Source organism: Ochotona curzoniae, unplaced genomic scaffold (assembly GCF_017591425.1).
Source record: "Ochotona curzoniae isolate NIBS_2020 unplaced genomic scaffold, NIBS_Ocur_1.0 contig_2688, whole genome shotgun sequence".
Classification (NCBI taxonomy): Eukaryota; Metazoa; Chordata; class Mammalia; order Lagomorpha; family Ochotonidae; genus Ochotona; species Ochotona curzoniae.
In genome coordinates, this window is record NW_024465553.1 from 21989020 (window position 1) to 22011407 (window position 22388).

At 41.5% G+C, this 22388-nt stretch overlaps 1 protein-coding gene across 2 annotated transcripts in view; it reads right to left on the reverse strand.

Annotated features, from left to right (window-relative positions):
• The window catches only part of RAD51B (RAD51 paralog B), a 514942-nt gene that overhangs the window by 473867 nt on the left and 18687 nt on the right, over nucleotides 1-22388 (reverse strand). For both annotated transcript variants that reach the window (XM_040975403.1, XM_040975404.1), the window contains exon 7: nucleotides 21971-22154. In XM_040975403.1, coding sequence (XP_040831337.1) covers nucleotides 21971-22154 — 184 coding nt within the window. The remainder of the gene's footprint in view (nucleotides 1-21970; nucleotides 22155-22388) is intronic.

The following is a 22388-nucleotide window of genomic DNA, read 5'->3' on the forward strand; positions in this document are numbered from 1 at the left end:
CCTGTGAATACTGAATCCATGACTCGTGGGGTCACTATTTCAAGAGAAAATATAACATAGGGTTAAATCCACACTAGCTTCAAGTAACAATATTTTCACCAACGAGTCATTATACAACTTGATTTATAGGGATTTCTATTTCAAGACACCTAAACATACAGTTGACTCCTTAACACTGCACTCACTGTCAACAGCACTGTAACCCAAGACGAAAAGAAACCTATCAAGCACAGGAGAGGATTTTCTCTGTCATCACAGTCTCGTGCTCAGGAGCACATGCATATATTTGCTTTTGAGCAGAAAGAAATAGAGGCAAGCCAAACCACAAATGCCTGAGATTGGCTATTTACAGCAAGTAGGCAGAATATGACAGAATGATGAGCAGATGTAAATACAAGAGAATGAATCAGAGGAAAGGCTACAGTGACAGCGCAAGACCACCGTCTCAGCTAGTTCTTTTACAACTACATTAAAAACAATAAAATCAAACAAGGTGAGGAGAAAGTTCTAATGATATACTAACAGAATTATATTTCACACATATAATCATATGGAGTTGCACTAGAAAAAAAAAACCAAACCAAAGAAATTTATTCATCTAATCCTTAGAATCACCTTGGACAAAAGACCTTTTTATTTTTAAATACTGTGAATAAAAAGTGTAGAGGTTTGCACTGCAGAGGGATAAGTTAACATTCTGAAACCACTGTATGCATATTGTACAATAAATAAGTAATGAAACACGCCACAAACAGTGGGAGAAGTGAGTTGCAAATGTTGGCAAGGCAAAGAATATAATACCTGTGATAACGGATTAGAATTGGAAGGATCAATATGAAATTGTAACTTTTATTACTAGAAATCAAAATTAAAGATACAGGCATGCTAATGTATTAGCAGATGACAACACACACACACACACACACACACACACACACACACAGACACACACACACACCCCACACACACACACACACACCCCTGCCTGTTCAAAAGATCCAGGATCATTGAGCACATCAAGTGTTCAGATTTCGGTTTCAAAATATGATTCTAAACAAAAATAAGCACAACTTCTCTGTGTGTGTCTTTCCCTTTCTTCTTTGCAACTCTGTCTTTCAAATAAAAACAAATTGTCTTTAAAAATAAAGAGTCAGCTGAAAATAAATGCATATGTCATTTTTAAAAACAACAGGATGCTGCAATGCCAGCATTTTTAAAACTTACTTTGGAACACAATGTGTGGGAGGAGCCTAAGGGTTGGATATACAAGAAACCATACCTTGACACATTTAGAAATTGGAAAGACACTTTTTTTTAAAAGCCATGGTAATATAATTCTTTTTAAGATATTTTAACCGTCTGATAGTGATGCCAGGAGGATATTTTAGGAGAAGATATAAAAATTAATATATTCACCAAATATTTGCATCATCTATCCCTGATTTTGGGAGGAGGGGTGAGAGGCTCCACATTTTTCTTCTCAATACAATGTGATAGTTAGGATACATCCATCTATATAATAAGGATCCTATCTTCCATGAGCTTAGTAGGAGACACAGTAATTGGTCCTCCTTCACGCCAGGTCACAGGACAAGCATGTCACAAACAAACAAGGATTAAAGAAAGAAGTACCTAGCATGAGCCACCAAATACAGTAATTAGTGAATTGAATCAATCTATGTATCCCATCACAGATTCAAGAAAGCCTCTAGAAAATTGGCAAGAAAGAAATGCGATTTTCAATACACTTTTCTTTTGTAGAATGAGGTACCTCATTCTGTGTAGAGTGAAGGGAAAAAAGTTTTCAAAATTCTGAGGTTGGTAGGGGACTCTGAATCTTTTCACGTGACTTTTAGACTTCAGAAACACAGACACAGCCAGGGAATAAATTTCTTTTCGTTATGCATATAGCAGAAGCACACATCTGGTCTAGAAGATAGCAATTTGTAGAAGTCTGCAGAGGTTAACGGTTCTGGAAGACAGGTGCAATTGCACAACTCTAGTTGGCTGCAGTAGGAATGCAGCGGAGGAAAGAGCAGAAGGGAGAATCCCAGCGAGGTAACATGCCCTCTCAAACCTGGCTTTCAACTGGCACTGCAAGCCCTAAGTCTCCAACTGGCCAAAAACAATATCAGGGTCTCTTTGCACGCAAACAGTAAGGACTGCAGCTTTAAGTTTCAAATAAAAACAATTACAAAAATAGCCACAAAAAGAAGCTTTTGCATCAAATTATGATGATAATCTTGTTTACCTCTATGTTACGACACAACTGTGGTGTCTCTTTACAAGGAGCTATATCATACTTCATTATTCCTAAGTGGACTACGTAAGAGTGTTGTATCCTCTCACGTTAGGGGAGAGGAGAAAGAGGCCTAGAATGCCACTCCAGGATGTCTCATATTGCAAGAAAATAAAAATCAAACCAAAGTGATTTAAAGTTAGCACCTCCCAAATTTTTAATGCATTCAAATTTTTTTTTTCATTTTAGAAAAGATTTACTTCTTTAAGTCAAGAGTTACGGAGAGAGAAAAAGAGAGAGAGATTTATACTCCATTAATTCACTCTTAAACAGGAAATTGTATCAGAAGCAGAACAACCTAGACTAAGACCAGCACTCACATGGGGTGGTGCTGCAACCTCACCCACTCTGCCAGGACCCCAGTCCCCTCATCCAGATCTATGGCTTCTGATTCAGCAGCATGAGGGCGGAGACTGAAGTTGCTCCTTTTCAACAGCTCCCAGGTGGTGACACTGCCGTCTCTAGACCAAGTTTCCTCACCAACGACTAAACACAATAGGTGAATACATCTGGAGTTGTATAGATAAGAATGTTTAGGGCCTGGCGCGGTGGCGCAGTGGTTAAGGTCCTCGCCTTGAACGCCCGGGATCCCATATGGGCACCAGTTCTAATCCCAGCAACCCCGCTTCCCTTCCAGCTCCCTGCCTGTGGCCCGGGAAAGCAGTCGAGGACGGCCCGAAGCTTTGGGACCCTGCACCCGCGTGGGAGACCCGGAAGAGGCTCCTGGCTTCGGATTGGCATAGCATCGGCCCTTGCGCTCACTTGGGGACAGAAGATCTTCCTCTCTGTCTCTCCTCTCTGTATATCCGCCTTTCCAATAAAAAAGTAATAAAAATAAATCTTTTAAAAAAAAGAATGTTTAATAACTTCATCAAGGAGCCATAGTTTTTCTCTCTCTTGGCTCTACCATCCCAAATGAAAGCTTTATCCTAAGGCTGGTTCCATCTTCGCGGCTACCATGTGGTTGATAATAGTAAACAGCGTTACATGCCTCCTTGGTTGTGTCATACCAAAGATACACAGTGGCTTCCCATCAATCTCTCCAAGAACAAGGAAGAACATTCCCACATGCTTAAAAGTCTTTCCCTGTACCTCATTTACCACAAGATCATGTTTTCAATCCCCGAACCATGGATTGGCAAGGGAGATGGGGTGACCCTTGGAGCAACCACACCCACCTCTGCATTGAGGGTGGGGTCAGTTTCCCTAAGGCATATTGGTTACACGGAAGTGGAAGAATTCTGCAAATAAAAATTAAAACGGAAATAAATCTTAAAAAAAAAAAAAAGAGTCCCAACATCATCCTAAAAAAAAAAAAAATTAAAATGGGAGCATCAGAAAGGAGGAAAGTAGAATAGGTGTTTAGTAGGCTGCGAAGAGCATCCACTATAAAAGTGTGTATTTTTCCTTTTCTCCCTAACAAAGCTAGCAGTTAGTTTGGAATCCATTGCATCACTTGTTCTTGCTTTAGGAACATCTTAAAAATCTTTACTGAATTTTCTGGGTTGGTTTTCCAAACTCCTTCATCTACTAAAATTCATAGCAGATAACTGAAGAAGAATTTCAAAATATAAAATTTTAGAAAATGTTATTGTCTTAGAGTGCATCAAATCATAGCCTAAGAATAGCAATAGCATCAAGTAGCCTAGACGTAAACCAAGTAAAATATCCATATTGTGAGATAGATAATGAATGAAGAAACGTGGGATTTGGTATTCAATCTGTTAGTCTTTTTCAGAGAAATGTCAATAGGCGTCTCTATTTTAGAGAACTTACTTTTTCAGAAAACCTATTTCCTCTGAAATGCTATGGCATGGAAATTAAACCTCAAAAAAGTCTTTTTTTTTTTCTTTTAATCTTTACGTTCAGGATCAGTGTTGTGGTATAGCACATAAAGCCACTGCCTGCAACACTGGCACCTCATATGAGCAGTGCGAGCTCTCAATTCCCAGTCACTCCACTTTTGATCCAACTCCTCGCTAGCGTATCTGGGAAAGCATTGGAGGATGGCAGGAGTTCTTGCACAACTGTTCCCATGTGGGAGATCTGGAAGAAGCTCCTGGCTCCTGACTTCAACCCAGAGGAGTTTTGGATATTTTGGCTATCCGAGAAGTGAGCCAGCAGGTGGGAGACTTCTCTTTCTCTCTGTTTCTCCCTCTCTGTCACTCTGCCTTTCAAATAAACAAATTAAACAAAACAAAAAAAACCTGTGACGCAGCACATAAAGTTACCGCCTGCAATACTGGAATCCCATGAGAAAGATGGTTTGAGTCCTGAATGCTCCATTTCTCACCCAGCTTTCTGCTAAGAGCCTAGAGAAAGCAGCATAAGATGGCCCAAATGCTTGGGCCCCTGCTACCCATATGAGACTTGGCAGAAATTCCTGGATCATGGCCTCAGCTTGGATCTGCTCAAGTCATTGGGGTTTTCTACAGAGTGAATCCCTCTCTGATTTCAAATTTAAAAGTCCACTCAAAGACATCTTTTCATCTGATAAAACAGACCCACAATATGTGGAGAAAAATGTCTCAAAGGCACATGATCACATATCTCGCAAATTCCAAACACCAAGTACTTAGCTTAAATACAAATCACAGCCACATACACTGAACCAGAATCCCTTTGAGAAACTCTTGACACTGTGGGAGACGTGATCTCCCTAAAGTTACTCTGCCCCCAGAACCCCCAGGTGTAGGAAACGTTATGTTTGTGCAAAAAGCACTCTTCAAAAGTAAATAGAAAACAAAGGCTAAAGTAAACTCTGGCAATACATTATTTATAATAATAATAAGAAGAATAATATCAAGCCTTATGAAGTGGGTACTTTCACACCCTTCTGCAGATAAATACACTGAGGCAGAGAAAGGAGGCCTGTCTGGTGCTGGGCCACAGGAGCAAGCATGATGTATTTGGTATTAAACTCTTACATTCTGGCCTGAAATTCTGGGTACTTTCAACTCCTTCATGAAATGTTCAGCTTTCAGAGTTTTCCCAAAGACAGGAAGAAGTGAAAAGAGAGATCTATTCTTACACAAGAATTATCATTTCCAAGGCATGTGACCAATCTCATTTTTTATTGTCTTTAGTTCACTTAGGTTGCCAATAACAGAACAAAAATAAATTCATTACAATACAGCCGAAGAAATGAAACTAACTATAGTAAGTTGACACTAACAGCAGGTAAAACTTCATATCACAATTTCAGTATATGTTTAAAGTAGTCCACTTTGATTCTCATATCTGTGGACCTCACAGTACTTTCCAGTTCAGCTCAGAGGTGTCCCTCCTTCAACTATAATATACACACATACAAACACACATATACACACATACAAACACACATATACACACATACAAACACACATACACACACATATACACACATACAAACACACATATACACACAAACACACATATACACACATACAAACACACATATACACACACAAGATCCTTTTAGTCATGATATCTATAAAACTACCTTAAGTTTTAACTTCCTAGGAACTTTAATTAAATTCATAAAACAGCCAATTTTATTAGGTACCTCTCAATGTCAGGAAACTAAGCTGTCTCCTATCTGGTCATAGCATATACGGAGTCTTCATCAAGTCCCAAAGTAGAACCTGAGGAGCTTGTCTGTGTTCCAGGTGTCCCAAGAGAGTGACAAATTCTAAGTATTCAGGAATTGCTTTTCTAAGACAACATATTTCTCACAGTACTTAAGCTACCAGGGTGCCAGTTTTGGTTTGAGAATGTAGAAGCCCAACAATTGTTTTAGTCTTTTAGCATGTTCCTTGGCACTAATCATAGTTTTGAACTCCATAGAAAGTTGATTTAAACAAAATGAATGAATGAATGAATGAATGAATGCAATCAAAGCTACAGGTGTTGAAGCATTTTTTTCTCTTACTTCACATAGACTGCTCAGAATAAAAACACCTCCACAGTTACACACCACACAGTTGATTTCACATAAAGAAAGGTGTGAAAGCTTTCCCTTAAAGAGGGGAAGGGGAAGTGGAAGAAAGTAGGAATACTGGAAAGCAGATAATACTATAATGACAGGTAAGGGTGCAGAATAATTTTGATTGCTGCATTAGTAAAGCAGTGTTCCATCACAAGCAAGAACATGTGACCTGAAGTCCAGCCAAGCACTTCCACTTCCTGTGTCATTAGAGGAAAGTCACTCACCTCTCCGGAGTCTCAACTTCTTCAACTATAAAACCCATTTCAAAAGGTCTTTTGGGCATTAAATGAAAAAATATTTGAAATATATTCAATATCTGTAAGTGGGATTTGTTTGCTTATTATTTTCAAATAATAAATTTTCTTCTGGGTCTTCCACGTGGGTGCAGGGTCCCAAGGTTGGGCCTTCCTCTACTGCCCTCCCAGGCCATAAGCTGGATGCGAAATGGAGCAGCCGAGACATGAATGGCACCCATATGGGATCTCAGCACTTGCAAGGTGAGGAGTTAGCCACTGAACCATCATGCCGGGCCAACCAAGTGAGTTCCTGAACATCTTCGATAAACCACCTAATTTCCCTGCAATTTCTGTTCTCACTGGAAAACTGCAGGTTGCCACCCTGCCACAACTTTAATCTTACTTTTAAAGATTTATCTATTTGAAAGTCTGAGTTACACAGAGCAGGAGAAACAGAACCAGACAGAAATCTTCCATTTGCTAGTTCAGTCCTCAATGGCTACAATGGTCAGACCTGGGCCAGGTTGAAACCAGGAGCCAAGAGCTTCCTCTGGGTCTCCCACATGGGTGGCAGGTATTCAAGTTCTTGCACCATATTTTGCTGCTTTTCAAAGTCAATAGCAGGGAGCTAAACTGGAAGTGGAGCAGCACCCGGGACATGAACTGGCACTCACATGGGATGACAGCACTGCAGGCAATAGCTTAATGCACTACACCATCATGCAGACCCCCTGAGCCACAACTTCAAAAGGAAAATTCTACAACACATCAAGGCAACTGTATGAGCTATGTAAAGACTGTAAAGACTGAAGCTTGCAATTTGCTTTGAGTTCTAACTTTAGAAGTAGGCCTGTGTTTTATCCATTTAACTACTCACATCAGCATCCAAAACAGCACTACCCACTGAGTAAGAATGGAAGAGTATGGGTCAGGAATACACTTGAGAAAGGGTTGAACAGGAGACTGGGAGGCTCTGTGCCACCTCTTGTAATACTATGTAATCTAGAGGCAGTTCGGGACAAGGTGACAGACACCAAGCTCTTCTCATGTTTGCTAGAAATAGAAAAAAGGACATGGGCGAAATATTTATTCTCCCCTAGATCCTAGGGAAATATCTGTCTGCGATGAACTCATTTATACAGATGACATTTTACTCATCTTTATGATCTGAAAGTGCCTAAGACAGAGCCTTGGACCCAACTGCTGAAGATGGAATCAAAAAGGAAAAAATGGAAGCATCTGAGATGCAAAGAAAGAATAAGGAAGAGTGAAAACAGTCCAGGACAGTTGAGACAGTAACGGCATCCATCAACGGGTCAGAGATGGGATACAACAGTAAGAAGCAGCTTTCCCTTCTGATTGACTTCCAGGCACGTTATAAAACATCTCAGAAGAGAGGCACCAGCAATGAAGCAACTGCCAAAATTAATCATTAAAGGCTTCCTCTCACAGAACGTGCCAAACACTGTGTAGAGAACATTGCAGACCTTATCTCATTTAATCCTCCCAGAGCCATGAGTCAGTTATTATCATCCCCATTTTTCAAACAGGGAAACTAACAGCTAGGATAAATAACTTACACAAAGTCATGAAATCAGCAAACAGAGGGCTATGATGCAAATCAACGTTTAACTCCCAGGCCAGTGCGATACTCTCACCCACCAGGGAGCAGCATGTCAGCCCTGGAGGTGGTGGGTAGCAATCAAGTACTGGGGACACTCTGAAAGTAGATCTAATAGCATTTGCTGAACGGAAGAGCAGCACGTAGATGGAAGTTACCGGATAACAACTATAGGAGATGACCAAATGCAGCAGGGCCAAGTTCCCTTCCTTGGATACAGCCAATGGAATTTGTTTATGAGCTTCCAGAGCCAATTTGGGGACCAAAAAAACCACCAATTCTACTCTCTTGATAGATATATAGATAAATAAATAGATAAATAGATCTGCATGTATATGTGTGAGTATATATATACATATACACATATATATACATATATGAATTTTGAAACATATGAATAGAGTAGAATTATTTTACCCAAGCTGTGTGCATACATACATACACATATATATTTAATTTTAGCTTTGCTACAAAATTACAAAAAGAGTATAGCATTAACGTATGTACCACTGTCAGCTTCTACGATGCTTTCCTACATACCAGAGTACAATCATCAAAATAATGAATTCAGATAGATACAGGAAGGCCAACAGAGTGGCACTGTAGGCAAAGCCTCAGCCTGTGGTGCCAGCATCCCACACTGACACTAGTTCAAGCTCCAGCTGTTCCATTTCCCATCCAGCTCCCTGCTTGTAGCCTGATAAAACAGTGGAGGATGGCTCAAAGTCTTGGGCCCTTGCACCCACAGGGCAGACCTGGAAGCAGCTCCTGGCTTGGCATCAGGCCATTTGGGGAGTGACCCAGCAGATGGAAGACCTCTCTCTGCCTCTCCTTCTCTCTATAGCTTTGCCTTTCAAATAAAAAATAAATCATAAGATAGAGGAGCAGGCATTTGGAATGCCTGCATGCCATAACAAAGTGCCCAGGTTCAAGTCCTGCCACTGACACTATTCCAGCTTCCTAGTAACCCACACCCAGGGTGACAGCAGATGATGACTGAGTAGTAGAATTCCTGCCACTTATATCAGAGATGTGGCTTAAGAGCCAGGCTCCTAGGGTCAACATGACCCAGCCATGGATTTGCAGACATTTGGAGAGAAAACCAGCAGGTAGATTTCTTTCTCTCTTCCTCTTCCTACCCTACCCGCCACCCCATATCTCTACCTTTCAAATAAAATGGAGTAAATAAAGATTTTTAAAAGACCAATCTAATACTATTAACCCTTAACAGTTTTGAACAACCACAAATACAGCTTTCATACCATCACTCTGTATAAATACATACAAACTCAATATACTATTTAAAAATTACAAAGCGTTATAGAACCATCACTGATACCCTGGCCATCACATCTACTGGTGCACCTGTGTGTCAGTGGTCTTCAAGGTGACCCTCTGAAGTGACAACTTGCTACAAGAACTCACAGGATTCAGAAAAGCTACTGCATTCATTTATGACTATTACAAAAAGCATAACAGATATAAAATGGCAGAGCAAGCCACGAGGAGCAAGGTTTAGGAGAAACCACACACAAGCTTCCAGGCATCCTCTATACCCATGTGGGGTCACATGGAGGAGCATAGCTGCCAGCAAGGATGTGTAAGAACATGGCCGGAGAAACCTCAACCAGCAACCCATATCTTGAATTCACATCCTGAATTCACTTTTCAGTACAAGCTATATAGCACCTGCATGACCGATCTCAATTAGATTCTCGTAACCAAAGCAAAACACATGTCCACAATAAAGCGCATTGCTTGCATAAACTACATGATCAAACTGGTACCTGTGACCCAAGGATTTCAACCTAGAAAACTATTCTAGCCTTCTTAGGCAGAACAGTCCAAGAGATCAGAATTCATCACCCACATGCCAGCCAAGGCCCAGTCCTGAAGAAAGGCCTTTCTGGGGAATGTGGTGGGTTTCAGCAATCCATACCAGCTGAATTATTCCTCTCCTGCAGCTCCTGTAAGCACCCTGCTGAGCTGTTTCATTCATTTTAACAACAGTGGCACAACGTAATACAAGAGTATTTCAAAAGAAAAATGGAACTAAAAAGTTTATCGGGGTGCAAAAACTTTTTTGAAAATCATGGATATAAAATGTTTTCCAAAAGTTCATGAAGTGCATATTATATGAAAACTGCACATAATTTCAAAAATTTTGTGTCAGAGTAAGTTTTATCTTGTAATTCCATTTTCCTTGAATATTTTGTAGTACCCGTAAGATGCACCAAAACTAGAAAGAGGTAGCCAATCATTTACTCAAACTTTAAATCAATTTCAGCCTTTTACTTTGCTTAAAAAAAAAAAGGTCTCAAAATCCATAAAAAGTGAGTGTGGAAGGGGAAATCCCTGAACTTATGGAATTGGATCAAGAAAAAAAAAAGTATAGAATAGAAAGACATTGTGGGGCTGGCGCTGTGGTGTAGTTGACTGAGGTGCCATCGGCAATACCAGAATCCTGTGTGAGTGCCCCTTCCCTGATTCTGCATCTGGGAAAGCAGCAGAAGAGGCCAAGTGCATGGGCATCTCCACCCTGCTGGAAGGCCTGACTCTTGGTTCCAGCTGACCCAGGTCTGGCCATTACAGCCATTTGGAGAGTGAAACAACACATGTTGCTCACCCTCTCCCTGTTTCTCTGCCCTTCAAATACATAAATATTTTTGAGTCATATCGAAATAAGGTATATTAATACCTAAAATATGAATATCTAAAATAAGTTGTCATCCTACAAAATTAAATCCACTTTTCATGATGAAACAACTGAAAGTAAAAATTAGATCTTGGACCATTAAAGCTACTGTTAAACTCCGAAATAAAGCATGTTTTGATGCTTTTGTCAAATAGCAGTAAAAACTTTATAGATTTCCCTCACTTGAAACAAAAACAAGAACAAATAGTTTCTACTCTAATGGTCTTAAACCTTCATGTCTTTAAAATAGCAAATGAGAAATAGACATCTTTTAATTCATCTGTCTGAACAACTTTACGCATAAAAATAAACATTAATGTTTCACAAGCAACCTTTATCAGCAGTAAATTAAAGCCATACAATCAAGAACACTGAGGGCGCAACAGAAGCACTGGTTATAATCTCATCTGAGTAAAACAGGATTTTCAAAACCACTTTCAATAAAATAGTTTTTCCTTCTTAAGATTTTTAACAGCACACTCAAGTTGTCTGGTGATTACATTTTCTAAATAATGTGACCTGGTATCAGTGGCCTTACACTAGTAAACATTTATACGACATCAAAAAATGAAGAAAGGGGCCCAGAGCAATGGCCTAGTGGCTAAATCCTCATCTTGCATGCACCAGCATCCCATATGGGCACTGGTTCATGTCCCATCTGCTCAACTTCCCTTCCAGCTCCCTGCTGTCCTGGGAGAGCAGTCAAGGAATGCCCAAGGCTTTGGGACCCTGAACCACATGTGAGACTCAGAAGAGGCTCCTGGCTTTCGATCAGCTTAACTCCAGCTGTCATAGGCACTTTGGAAGTGAACCAGCGGACAGAAGATCTTTCTCTCTCTTTCTGTAGATCTGCCTTTCCAATAAAAGTAAATAAATAGTTTTTTTTTTAAATGAAGAAAACAGTAAAAGGACAAAAAGTTCACTACTGTTTACAGAGCAACAAACTGGTTTTCTGAGTTCTCTGAATCTCAGCATTTTGTGTATCTTTATTGACCTGTCAGAAACACAAGTCGAGGGATGGCTGTTGTGGTGACTCAGTCTGAGTTGCCACAATGGGACAAATGTCCACACCTCATAGCAGAGTGCCAGTGTGAGTCTTGGTGCTCCCCACTTGTAATCCAGCTTCGTACCTGCAGGTACCAGGTGATTATTCAAGTACTTCAGTTCCTGCTCTCGCTACGGGACACCTGGATGCAACCCCCGGCTCCTGGCTTCGTCTCGCTCAGCCCTGCCTCGTGAAGCATTTGGTGGAAGAATGAACCAACAGATGTGCTCTCTCTCATGTTCTCTCGCTCACTCTCCCTCTGCCTTTCAAACAAATATTAGCTGAATACATTTTCGCAGAATATTCCAAAGACTAAAGTTCTCTTATCTAAGCAAAGTACTGTCACTCTCGCTTATCCCATCATCTCATACAACTCTAGGACGGAAAACAAAAGAAACAAATAAGAACTCAGGTAACATGTCATACAAGTACATGCCAGTATTTTTTCAGATGGAAGAATTTCAACAGCAAGCATTTAAAAAATGCAATTTATGCTATAAGAGATCATTAAAAATATTCAAATGAGTATAAAAATGCCTTAGATAGTAAATATACTTTCCAACCCTTAACTGTAATTTTATTAGCTTTTATTTCCCATGTAATATTCACAGGACCTGTACAAGATGCAATCCTGCCTTCAGTCAGAGGTGCCCGGCATGCTTCCCTCCACAACAAAGAACTGCAGCAAACAGAAAACGATGGCTCCTTCCCTGCGCTGGTGTTCAGCTGGGACACAGCAGGGACACAGCAGGGACACTGTAGGGCACCAAGGTACATGAAGGGCTTCATCAAGAAGGGAGCAAGGCACACAACCTCAAGGTCTCTCCAGATCAACTCCACACCAAGAGGGTCTTCACTCACTAAGAAGCGGCAAGCAATAGACCCCAGCAGTTCCCACCCACACAAATACAACAGGTACTTCCCATGGGAGCTATCACATTGCAACGCAGTTCGGGGAACAGCTGGATTACCACATTAAAACAGCTCTGCTCAAACGAAGAGTCCAGCTTACCCTGTGCCCTCCCCTGGCCAGCCTCTGACTACACAGAGCCACCTTGAAATGCCCACCACCTGGGGTCCTGTAAGGAAAGCAGGCAGCTGTTTCAGGCAACTCTGCTCTCCCAGTCCGATGAATTAGCCAGGAGAGCCCGGCTCTCACCCTCCTGACTTCTGGAAGCACAGAGGTAAGCCACCTATTGGCTCAGGCCACAGAGATCCTCCAGAAAACAGGTGGGAGCCCTGCCCACTTCCTACCCCTTGGAGGTGGCTGCGTGGCCCAGCAGCACCCTCACCCTAGGAAGAGATTAGCCTTTGGTGTCACCACATAAGCCAGGCAGCCCACTCGGGCAGCTCAGTCCAAGGGGGGCCAGGGAAGCCAACATTCAGGCCTTCCCATCACCCATCACTTGACAACCATGGGAAGCAGCCACGCAGCCTTTCCTGCATGGCCTGGACCACCGCAGACTTCAATAAAACAACAAACACTTTCTCTGAAACACCTTGTCCCACCCATCACTCCTGACCCTAGGAGGAAACTGGGCAGAACTCCCTGTACAGGTTGGTCTGCCCCCGGACAGCCCAGAGATTCTGAAAGGTACTGTCTGGGTCTGCCAGTGTAGTCCAGCCTCTGTGAAGCCCTTCAACACACACATCCAGCCCCACAATTGCCTCTCATGTGTCAAGGCCATCTGAACAGACACTTCTCATAAGAGGATATACAAATGGCCAAAAAATACAGAGAAAATGCTCAACACTGGTAACCATTAGGGAAATGCAAATCAAATCCACAGAGATAGCATCTCACCCTACCAAGAATGGATATGATCAGAAACAGAAAAATAACCAACTCCGGTGAGGTCTGTGGAGAAAAAGGAACTTTCATACTGTTGATGGCAATGTAAATTAATACACCATTTTGAAAAATAGTACAGCAATTCCTCAAGACCTGAAAATAGAGCTACAATATGACCTAGCAATCCCACAACTAGGTATATGAATACATTCAAACAACTGATATGACTGAACCAAAGACCTCTGCATTCACATACAGCGACATTTATGACAGGTTAGATATGGAATCGACCCAAGTATGCATCAATGGTTCAATGGACAAAGAAAATATAGGGCATATACTCAATAAAATTTTATTCAGCCATTAAAAATAAAATTCTGTGGTTTGGAGCAATATGGATGAAACTAGAGTATACCACCTAAAGACAAATATAGATACTCTCCACTTATATGCAGAAGCCAGAAAAATTGATCTCAAAGAAGCAGAGAACAGAATGGTGGTTACCAGAGCCAGGAAGGGTGTGGGGGAGACAGGGAAAGGATCGTGAACAGATAGAGTAGGGCAGCTGGATGAGCAGAATAGCTTCTAATGTCGCATAGCACAGAATAGCTATGGTTGACAGCAACTAATGACTTCAAATATTCTCAAACCACAAATGATGTACTTCTGAGGTGACAGATGCCAATCATTCTGGTGTGACCATTACAAACTGTGTAAGTGAACTAACGTACACATACATTGCACTGCAGCTCATAAATGCATACAATTACTCTGTGTCAAAAATAAATGAAAGGGGAGCAAGCATTGTGGCACAATGCGATGGGCTGTCACCTGAGATGGCCACATTATTTGTCTGAGGGCCACTCTGAGTTCCTGCACCTCTGCTTCCAACTCAGCTTCCTGTTAATGCTTTCTGAGAAGCACAAGATGTTGGCTAAATTGCTTGGGGACCTGCTTCTGCTACCCACAGTGGAGACCCAAGTGGAGTACCTGGCTTCTGGCTTTAGTGTGGCGCAGCACTTGCTACTGCATTTGGTGAGTGAACCAGCAGATGGAAGCTCTTTCTCTCCCTGAGTCCGTATGTGTGTAAGAGACTCTGGCTTTCAAGTAGATAAAAATAATAAATACTAAAAATGAAATAAAATAAAGAGCCTAGAGCAGTAGCCTAGTGGCTAAAATCCTCGCCTTGCATGTACTGGGATCCCATATGGGCACCAGTTCATGTCCTGGGTGCTCTACTTTCCATCCAGTTCCCTGCTTGCAGTCTGGGAAAGCAATTGAAGACGGCCCAAAGCCTTGGGACCCTGCACCTGCGTCAGAGACCTGGAAGAAGCTCCAGGCTGCTGGCTTTGGATCAGCTCAGCCCCAGCCATTGCGGCCACTTGGGGAGTGAACCAGCAGATGGAAAATCTTTGTCTCTCCTTCTCTCCATAAATCTGACTATCCAATTAAAAATAAGTACATAATAAAGTAAAATAAATGAGCCAATACTGTGGCATAGCAAATGAAGCCACCACAGGTAAGACAACTCTCATACCAGAGTCCTGTGGTTCAAGTCTCAGATGCTCCCTGTCCGGCCTCGCTCTCTGCTAATGTGCTAAGAGAGCGACAGAAGATGGTTCAAGTATTTGGGCCCCTGTCATCCAGCGGGAGATTCAGGACTTTCAGACTCCTGGCTTTGACCTGGACCAGTCCTCATCCTTGTAGCCATCTTAGGAATGAACTAGCAGATGCAAGACTCCTCTGACTTGTGTGTGTGTGTGTGTGTGTGTGCGTGTGTGTGTGTAGTGTCCCTCTTTGTCACTCTACCTCTTCAAATAAATCTTTTTAAAAGACGATCATTTTCTTAAAAGGCCTTAAGCCACTATTATTCTGTGTAGATCTCAGAAAATAAATAATTCCCACAACAGAAAATATCCCCAAACCAAGATCCCAAACACCCTCACATGGCCACTAGCCTGTGTTCCTGAAGGCGGAGTGTCTTTATGACTCAGGTCACTTCTAGGACTTCTAGGCCTCGGGGTCAGCAGTGTAACGACAGGGCTAATCTAAGTGGCCGTTATGGTCCTTTCTGGCAAGAAAATCCTATTATTTTAATCTGATCAACATATTTACAATATATATAATAACTGTTTTATACACAGTAATTAGAAGTCAATGATAAACAGGCTTTATAACCATAACCACAATTTATTTTATACAGGCAATATGCATTTTTAAATTCTATTCTTATGTTATTTTCACCAAGTATCTCTAAACAGTTTCAGAGCCGACTTTTTCCAACAGGCTTTCAAAAGACAAAAAGTTCAGCATCTTCTGTCCCGGTAACACGGTGTTCCTCATAGAACCCCATAAACTTGAGGAAACAGAGCATTCCATCAGACTTTACAACTGTGTTCCTCACCGTCAGCCTGAATAAATTCAAAGCCTATAAAATTCTGAGAATATTTTCAACTTGATATTTTCATTTTAATGAGCTTCAAAATATTACAACAGGTAGTGTATAATTAAAAATTTCCACAAGATAATATTACATCTGTTTTTCATCAAGTACCAGTGCCTCTAACTGTCAGGCACTGAAACAGGACAGACCAATGGCAAACTTGACATTGAAATGCATTCCTGCCCACAGAGGGCCAAATGATGTCACCCTTCCTCAGCAGAAGCAACTTTCATAAAAGCTCAAATACAGAAAACACTTGGGGAAGTTGAGCTATCACAAAAACTACAACAGAAGCATATTAAATTCGAAAGAAACGGAGAGATGTTACTATATGTATATTGTAAGCAATAATTTAACTTAGCAAACTATCAACCATAGTATTCACAATCGTTTTAAATAGTACTGTGTTGCTAATACATGCAACTCACTTTGTTTCGCAAGTGTTATTTAATATAAAGGGTTATTCTTGATATATGTAACTGTGACATAACGAAGCAAAGCCAGGAATGGGGTTCGCAAAGATATCACCTGCATTCAAAAGCTTGAGGAAACACTGCTCTCTGAACAGATGCACTCTTACCTTTTCTCCTAATTCCTTAAGCTGGCCTGGGAAGGCAGTCGAAAAGCCCAAAAGCTTTGGGACCCTGCACCCATGTGGGATACCCGGAAGAAGCTCCTGGATCCTGGCTTCTGATTGGCATAGCATCAGCCATTGCGCTCACTTGGGGAATAAATCGTCGGATGGAAGATCTTCCTCTCTGTCTCTCCTCCTCTCTGTATATCTGACTTTCCAATAAATAAATCTTAAAAACAAAAAAGCATCATCCTTTGATATCTTAAGAATCTATTGAGAACTGGGCACTGTGCAACTATAAGAGCATTATTATCCTATTACTCCTGATGTGAGTCCACTATTAGTGCATGTGTACTTGTGCCTGCAGGTCTAATATATTTGATACAATAAAAACAAATAAAATGAAAAAAATTTAAGTAAAAAATTGAAGAGAACTATATCATTTTTCTCCAATTTCATCAATTCATAGCTAGGACAAATCCCTGCAGTACAATAGAGACTAACAAGAGAAGAACAAGCAAGATTAGCAATGCGTGCAGTGTACACCATTTGGGGGAAAAGCAGCTATCCGAAGGCAGTGGCTCAAAACTCTAAAACTATTTTAGGGGCCAGCCCAGGGGTGTAGCAAGCTAAGCCTCTGCCTGGGGTGCTGGTTTATGTCCTGGCTGCTCCATTTCCCATTCAGTTCCTTGCTTATGGCCTGGGAAAGCAGCAGAGGATGGCCCAAAGCCTTGGTACCCTACACTCACGTGGGAGACCTGAAAGAGGCTCATGGTTCCTGGCTTCAGAATGGCCCAGTTTCAGCTGTTGCAACCATTTGGGGAATGAACCAGCAGGTGGAAGACCTCTCTATCTCTCCTTCTCTCTTCTTCACTCTGCCTTTCCAACAGTAAAGAAAAGAAGAAAGAAAAGGAAAGGACGGGAGGGAGGGAAGGAAGAAGGAATCTTTAGGGAAAAAAAGATTGTATTTTAACAAAAAGAATCAACATTAGGGCTGTGGTAAGACAAAGGGAACAGTCCCATGGTTACAGGTAAGAAAACGAAGCTCTGGGGAGACAAAGCTGCCCCAGCAGGAGGATCTACGTTCTCTGTAGGAGGAAAACAGCACAAGCAGGGCACAAAGAACTTCCGTCTTAGCAATTCACTCAGAGGCAAGGCAGTCTCCCTGTAATTTAATTGTCTTTAGCACAATCCTCAATCTTTGAGGGCAAAATATTTTTTTGTTTCGAAAAACATACATGGATTTTTTTTGTTACATTTTATTCTAGTTCTCCAGCGTGACATTTTATGTCCAAATACACCACCGATTTTATTGATCAATGATCGAACTAACTTTCCTTCTACTTTCCGTGAGCTTGCGCGGTAACACTGTACTTCAACAGTGTGTTAAACATACTGAAAATCAAGCCTTCCACAAATATCATGGAAGGAAAATCCGGGTCACTCCTTATGTGATCCTACAATTATTGAAATACAGTTCACTGCTTAAACAAACTTGGTAACTTTTTCTTCTACTAAGTGACAGAGAATTGAAACCAGAGCAAAAATAAAATCATAAGAGATCATCTAGCATTACATGCTTTGTTTTATAAATTTTTTGAAAGATTTGGGCCCAACGCGGTAGCCTAGTGGCTAAAGTCCTCTCCTTACAAGCGTCAGTATCCTATATGGATGCCAGTTCATGTCCTGGCTGCTCCACTTCCCATCCAGCTCCCTACCTGTGACTGGGAAAGCAGTGAAGGATGGCGCAAAGCCTTGGGTACCTGCAGCCACGTGGGAGACCAAGGGGATGTTCAAGGCTTCTGGCTCCTGGTTTCAGATTGGCTCAGCTCCAGTCACTGAAGCCACACGGGGCATGAACCAGCAGTTGGAAGATCCTTCTCACTGACTCTCCTTCTCTCTATAATTCTGACTTTCCAAAAAAAAAATTAATAAATACTTCCATTATGAGAGGCCAGCATGGAAGTTAAACAGGCTAATCCTCCACCTACATCCTCGACTGTCTTCCCAGGCCACAAGCAGGGAGCTGGACGGGAAGTGGGGCTGCTGGGATTAGAACCGGCAATCATATGAGATCCTGGCGTGTTCAAGGCGAGGACTTTAGCTGCTAGACTATCACACCAGACCCAGATATCTGCTTGAAATCTTATTACTACCTTCCTTCTGCTTCCGTTCAGTTTAATTTGTTCTTTTTCTATTTTTTTACAAGATTAAATCGTTGATTTTTCTTCTCTAATATAAACATTCACTGTACAAATTTCCTTTGTAACCACTGCTTTTGCTGTATTCCAACTTTTCTGATGCTGTATTTTCATTAGCTTCAAAAAATATTCTAAGCTCCTACAGATCATTTAGAAGGCTTTGTTTAATTTGCAAATATTTGCTACTGTTATTGACTCATAGTTAATTCACTTATGGTCAAACTTCATACCATTTCAAACTTCTAAACTATTCTCTTAATGAAGTTCCCATATACACTGGAAAGGAACACATTGTGCTGGCATGGAGTGGAATTTCCCATAAATGTCAATCAGATCAAGTTTTCTGACCGCGTCCTTTAGGTCTTCTATAGCCTCACTCGTTCTGTCAATTCCTAAGAGACAAGGGTGAAATCTGCATGCATGTAGGCGTGCTTTCATAAAAACTACATATGTGGATTTAAATACATATTTATATAATGCCACAATTTATTAACATCACAAGTAAAATTAAGTATAAATTACACCTTAATCTTCTTTGCTATAATATAAAAGCAGTTCATGTTCAACACTGACCAATTAAAAATTCTACAAAATGCCAATCCATCACCCAAGGTGGCTGTGTCCCTTACCCTTATCTGAATGAAGAGGTTGCTGGAAGGTGTCAAAGCATCAGGTGGGGTCCTGGTCGTCTCTGCCATCTCAGGCCCGCGGCTGGCAAGAGCAGCTTCCCGCCCAGAGCCCAGAGGCCATCACACACGACCTCGCACAGTTCTGCCACGACACTGAGCTAGAATCTTCTATTTCCTGGTTCTCCAATTCTGTCTGAGTCTCTAAAGCCTTTTCTAAAATCAAGTATCTTTAAAATTCTTTTTCTTCCCACAGATGCCAGCGTACCATGACTACAGTTTCTACATAAGACATTCTGCCACCTAAAATTACAGTTTATTACTCAAATAAGCAGTGTTTGGGGACTACAGGCTAAAACTAGGGCTAAAGGCAAAGAGCAAAAATCAAGTTCATGGTAGCCAGCATTTAGCCCAGTGGTTAAATGCTGATACTCTTGCATCACAGTACCCAAGTTTTAACCCACCTCCAGACTCCACTTTAACACCACCAGAGAAAGGAGGGAGGCAGTGGTGACGCCTCCAATAGCAGGCTCCCGTCTTCCGACATGGGAGGCCTGAGCCGAGTCCCATGCCCCGGGAGTCAGCCCAGTCCAACCCCAGACATGCTAGGCAGGCAGAGAATGACTCAATCAATCAGGGTCTCTCTCACCTTGTCTGTCTCTTTCTCACACACACACACACACACACACACACACACACAACTTAAAAACACACACTGTTCTTTGAACTAAAATGAAAATACTAAATTAAGTTTAGCAGCAATAGATATAAGAGAAAAGCATTCTCTTCAGTTCACACATCCAGCCAGCAGTCACTGACGCCTGCTGTCTCCCAGGTCCTGGCAATTCCTGTAGGAACTGGGAGATGCCCACACATGACAGATGCCTAAAATGTGACATTCAAGGGTGAAAACTGAGATGGGGAACCACAAAGCACAATAGGCGAGCTCGGAGGACCATGGGCAGCGTCCATACTTCCACACTTAGGGAAGTCCTCACTCGAAGGTGACCAAAGAATAGAAGTATCTAGAGGAGGAACAGCAAATACTCCCCGAGGCAAGAGTCTAAGGAACTGCAAGCAGGCCTACGGTTGAGCATTTGAACATCGGAACAAACCCAAACAGAGGATGCTCTTTTAAGACATTTTAACATGAAGCCACTTACCCAAAGTAAAGTACCAAAGCTTAAAAGTTCACCGTATTCCTTTTAAGTAAGGCAATTAGACTAGGAAAATTCTGACATTTGCTAAAGGAAATAGTTTTCAAAAACCTTTTCAAAACCAATATTTACTGGTCACCAAAAAAATCCACTCCACACGGTGTTATAGAAGTGTATAATATATCCTACACTTACCTCTAAACAAAAAAGAAAAAGCAAAACAAACAAGCAAACGAAAAACAAAATAAGAGACATCAGGTAGATATTTTTTCAGCTGGCAAGGACCCTTCCTCACAGAGGCACGAACCACCTAAGCATTACCCAAGATGAACTTTACAACACTTAATCCAATATGAATTAAAAACACGTGAGAACAGGTAGAACGCTTCACCTGCCCAAGTTTCCCTCTTGACTCCTCTCCTGGCTTTACACATCTCAAAGGCTGTTTCACAGCTTTTACCCGGGATTCTTCATGCTGCAAAGATCAAGGTTTTACTCTCCTAAAAACAAATATAAAAATCCTAAAATCATCATCAAATTTTATCTCGGCTTAAGGAGCTTTCTTCTGTTGACATGGAGCCTGGCTACAATGGAGAGGCCTGACAGTGCTGACTGCTGCGAAGCTGCGGAATGGGAAACGCGGGCAGCAGCAGGGACGCAGCTGAAAGCTCTCGGGCCTCTTGCTCTGCACACCGTGATTCTTGCGCCGTCTGTTCTCCGAGCCCTCCCCACCGCTAGCACGACCACCTGTGTCAGACTTCCCGCTCGCAGTGCCTTCCACCAAAAGCCAAGCCAAGAGGGTCTTTTGAGGGTCTTCTTATGGCAATTTGATCACTACAATACAAAACTTCCTTTAACGGCTGACCTCTGGCCATTTGAGGCAAACCAAATAGCACAGTCTCTCAACCTCAGAATACTTAGGAAACGAAGGACGGCAATAAACCAAAAGCTGCTCAGAAACAGACCTGGGTAATTCCATGGAGTTTAAGGGCAGAACACTGGTCTCAATGTGATACATGTAGCATAACACAGACAAAGAGCAGGGACAAAGAAGGAGAGGAGCCAGTTAGGAACTTTTCAAAACAACATTTCAACCGGCCCAGGTTCAAATCATGAAAAAGGATAAAATCATCCCCATAGTTCAGGTGATTTAGGAAGATGGTTTCACTGGAGACAACAATTAAATCACGGCCTTAAAATATATATATATATATGTTTTACATTTTCCTCTAATTTTATTAATGTCATATGTCCGTGAATTTAGCATAAAAGCAAATTATAAAGAAAAAAAAACAGAGAAAGCGAACAACTTACTGGGATTGAAAACTCCTCAGCCAAGTACTTCAGTAGGCACGCTTCTTTGGCCAAGAACTTGCTTCTTTCTTTCATATTGCCTTGCAGCTGAGTATCAAACTCCTTTCTGACCACTGAAGCAACAGAGTCGATAATCACAAGCTTAACTCCTTTTGAAATAATTTCTTCTTCCAGAGTTTCGATCCTATAAAAGCAGAATTTAAAAAAAAAAAAAAGTAATAATACATAAGATGTAAGAAACCATGAAAACAGCGGAGCATTACGAAGGTGACTGCCTTCCAAACAATAACAAAATGCTCCCCCGGAAGTCACGGTAATGATCGACAAAACTTGAGAACACACAACTCAGCTCCAGCTCCTCTCCATGCGCCGCACTCTCACAGGAACAGAGCACGATGTGTCCTTGTTTCAGGATTCC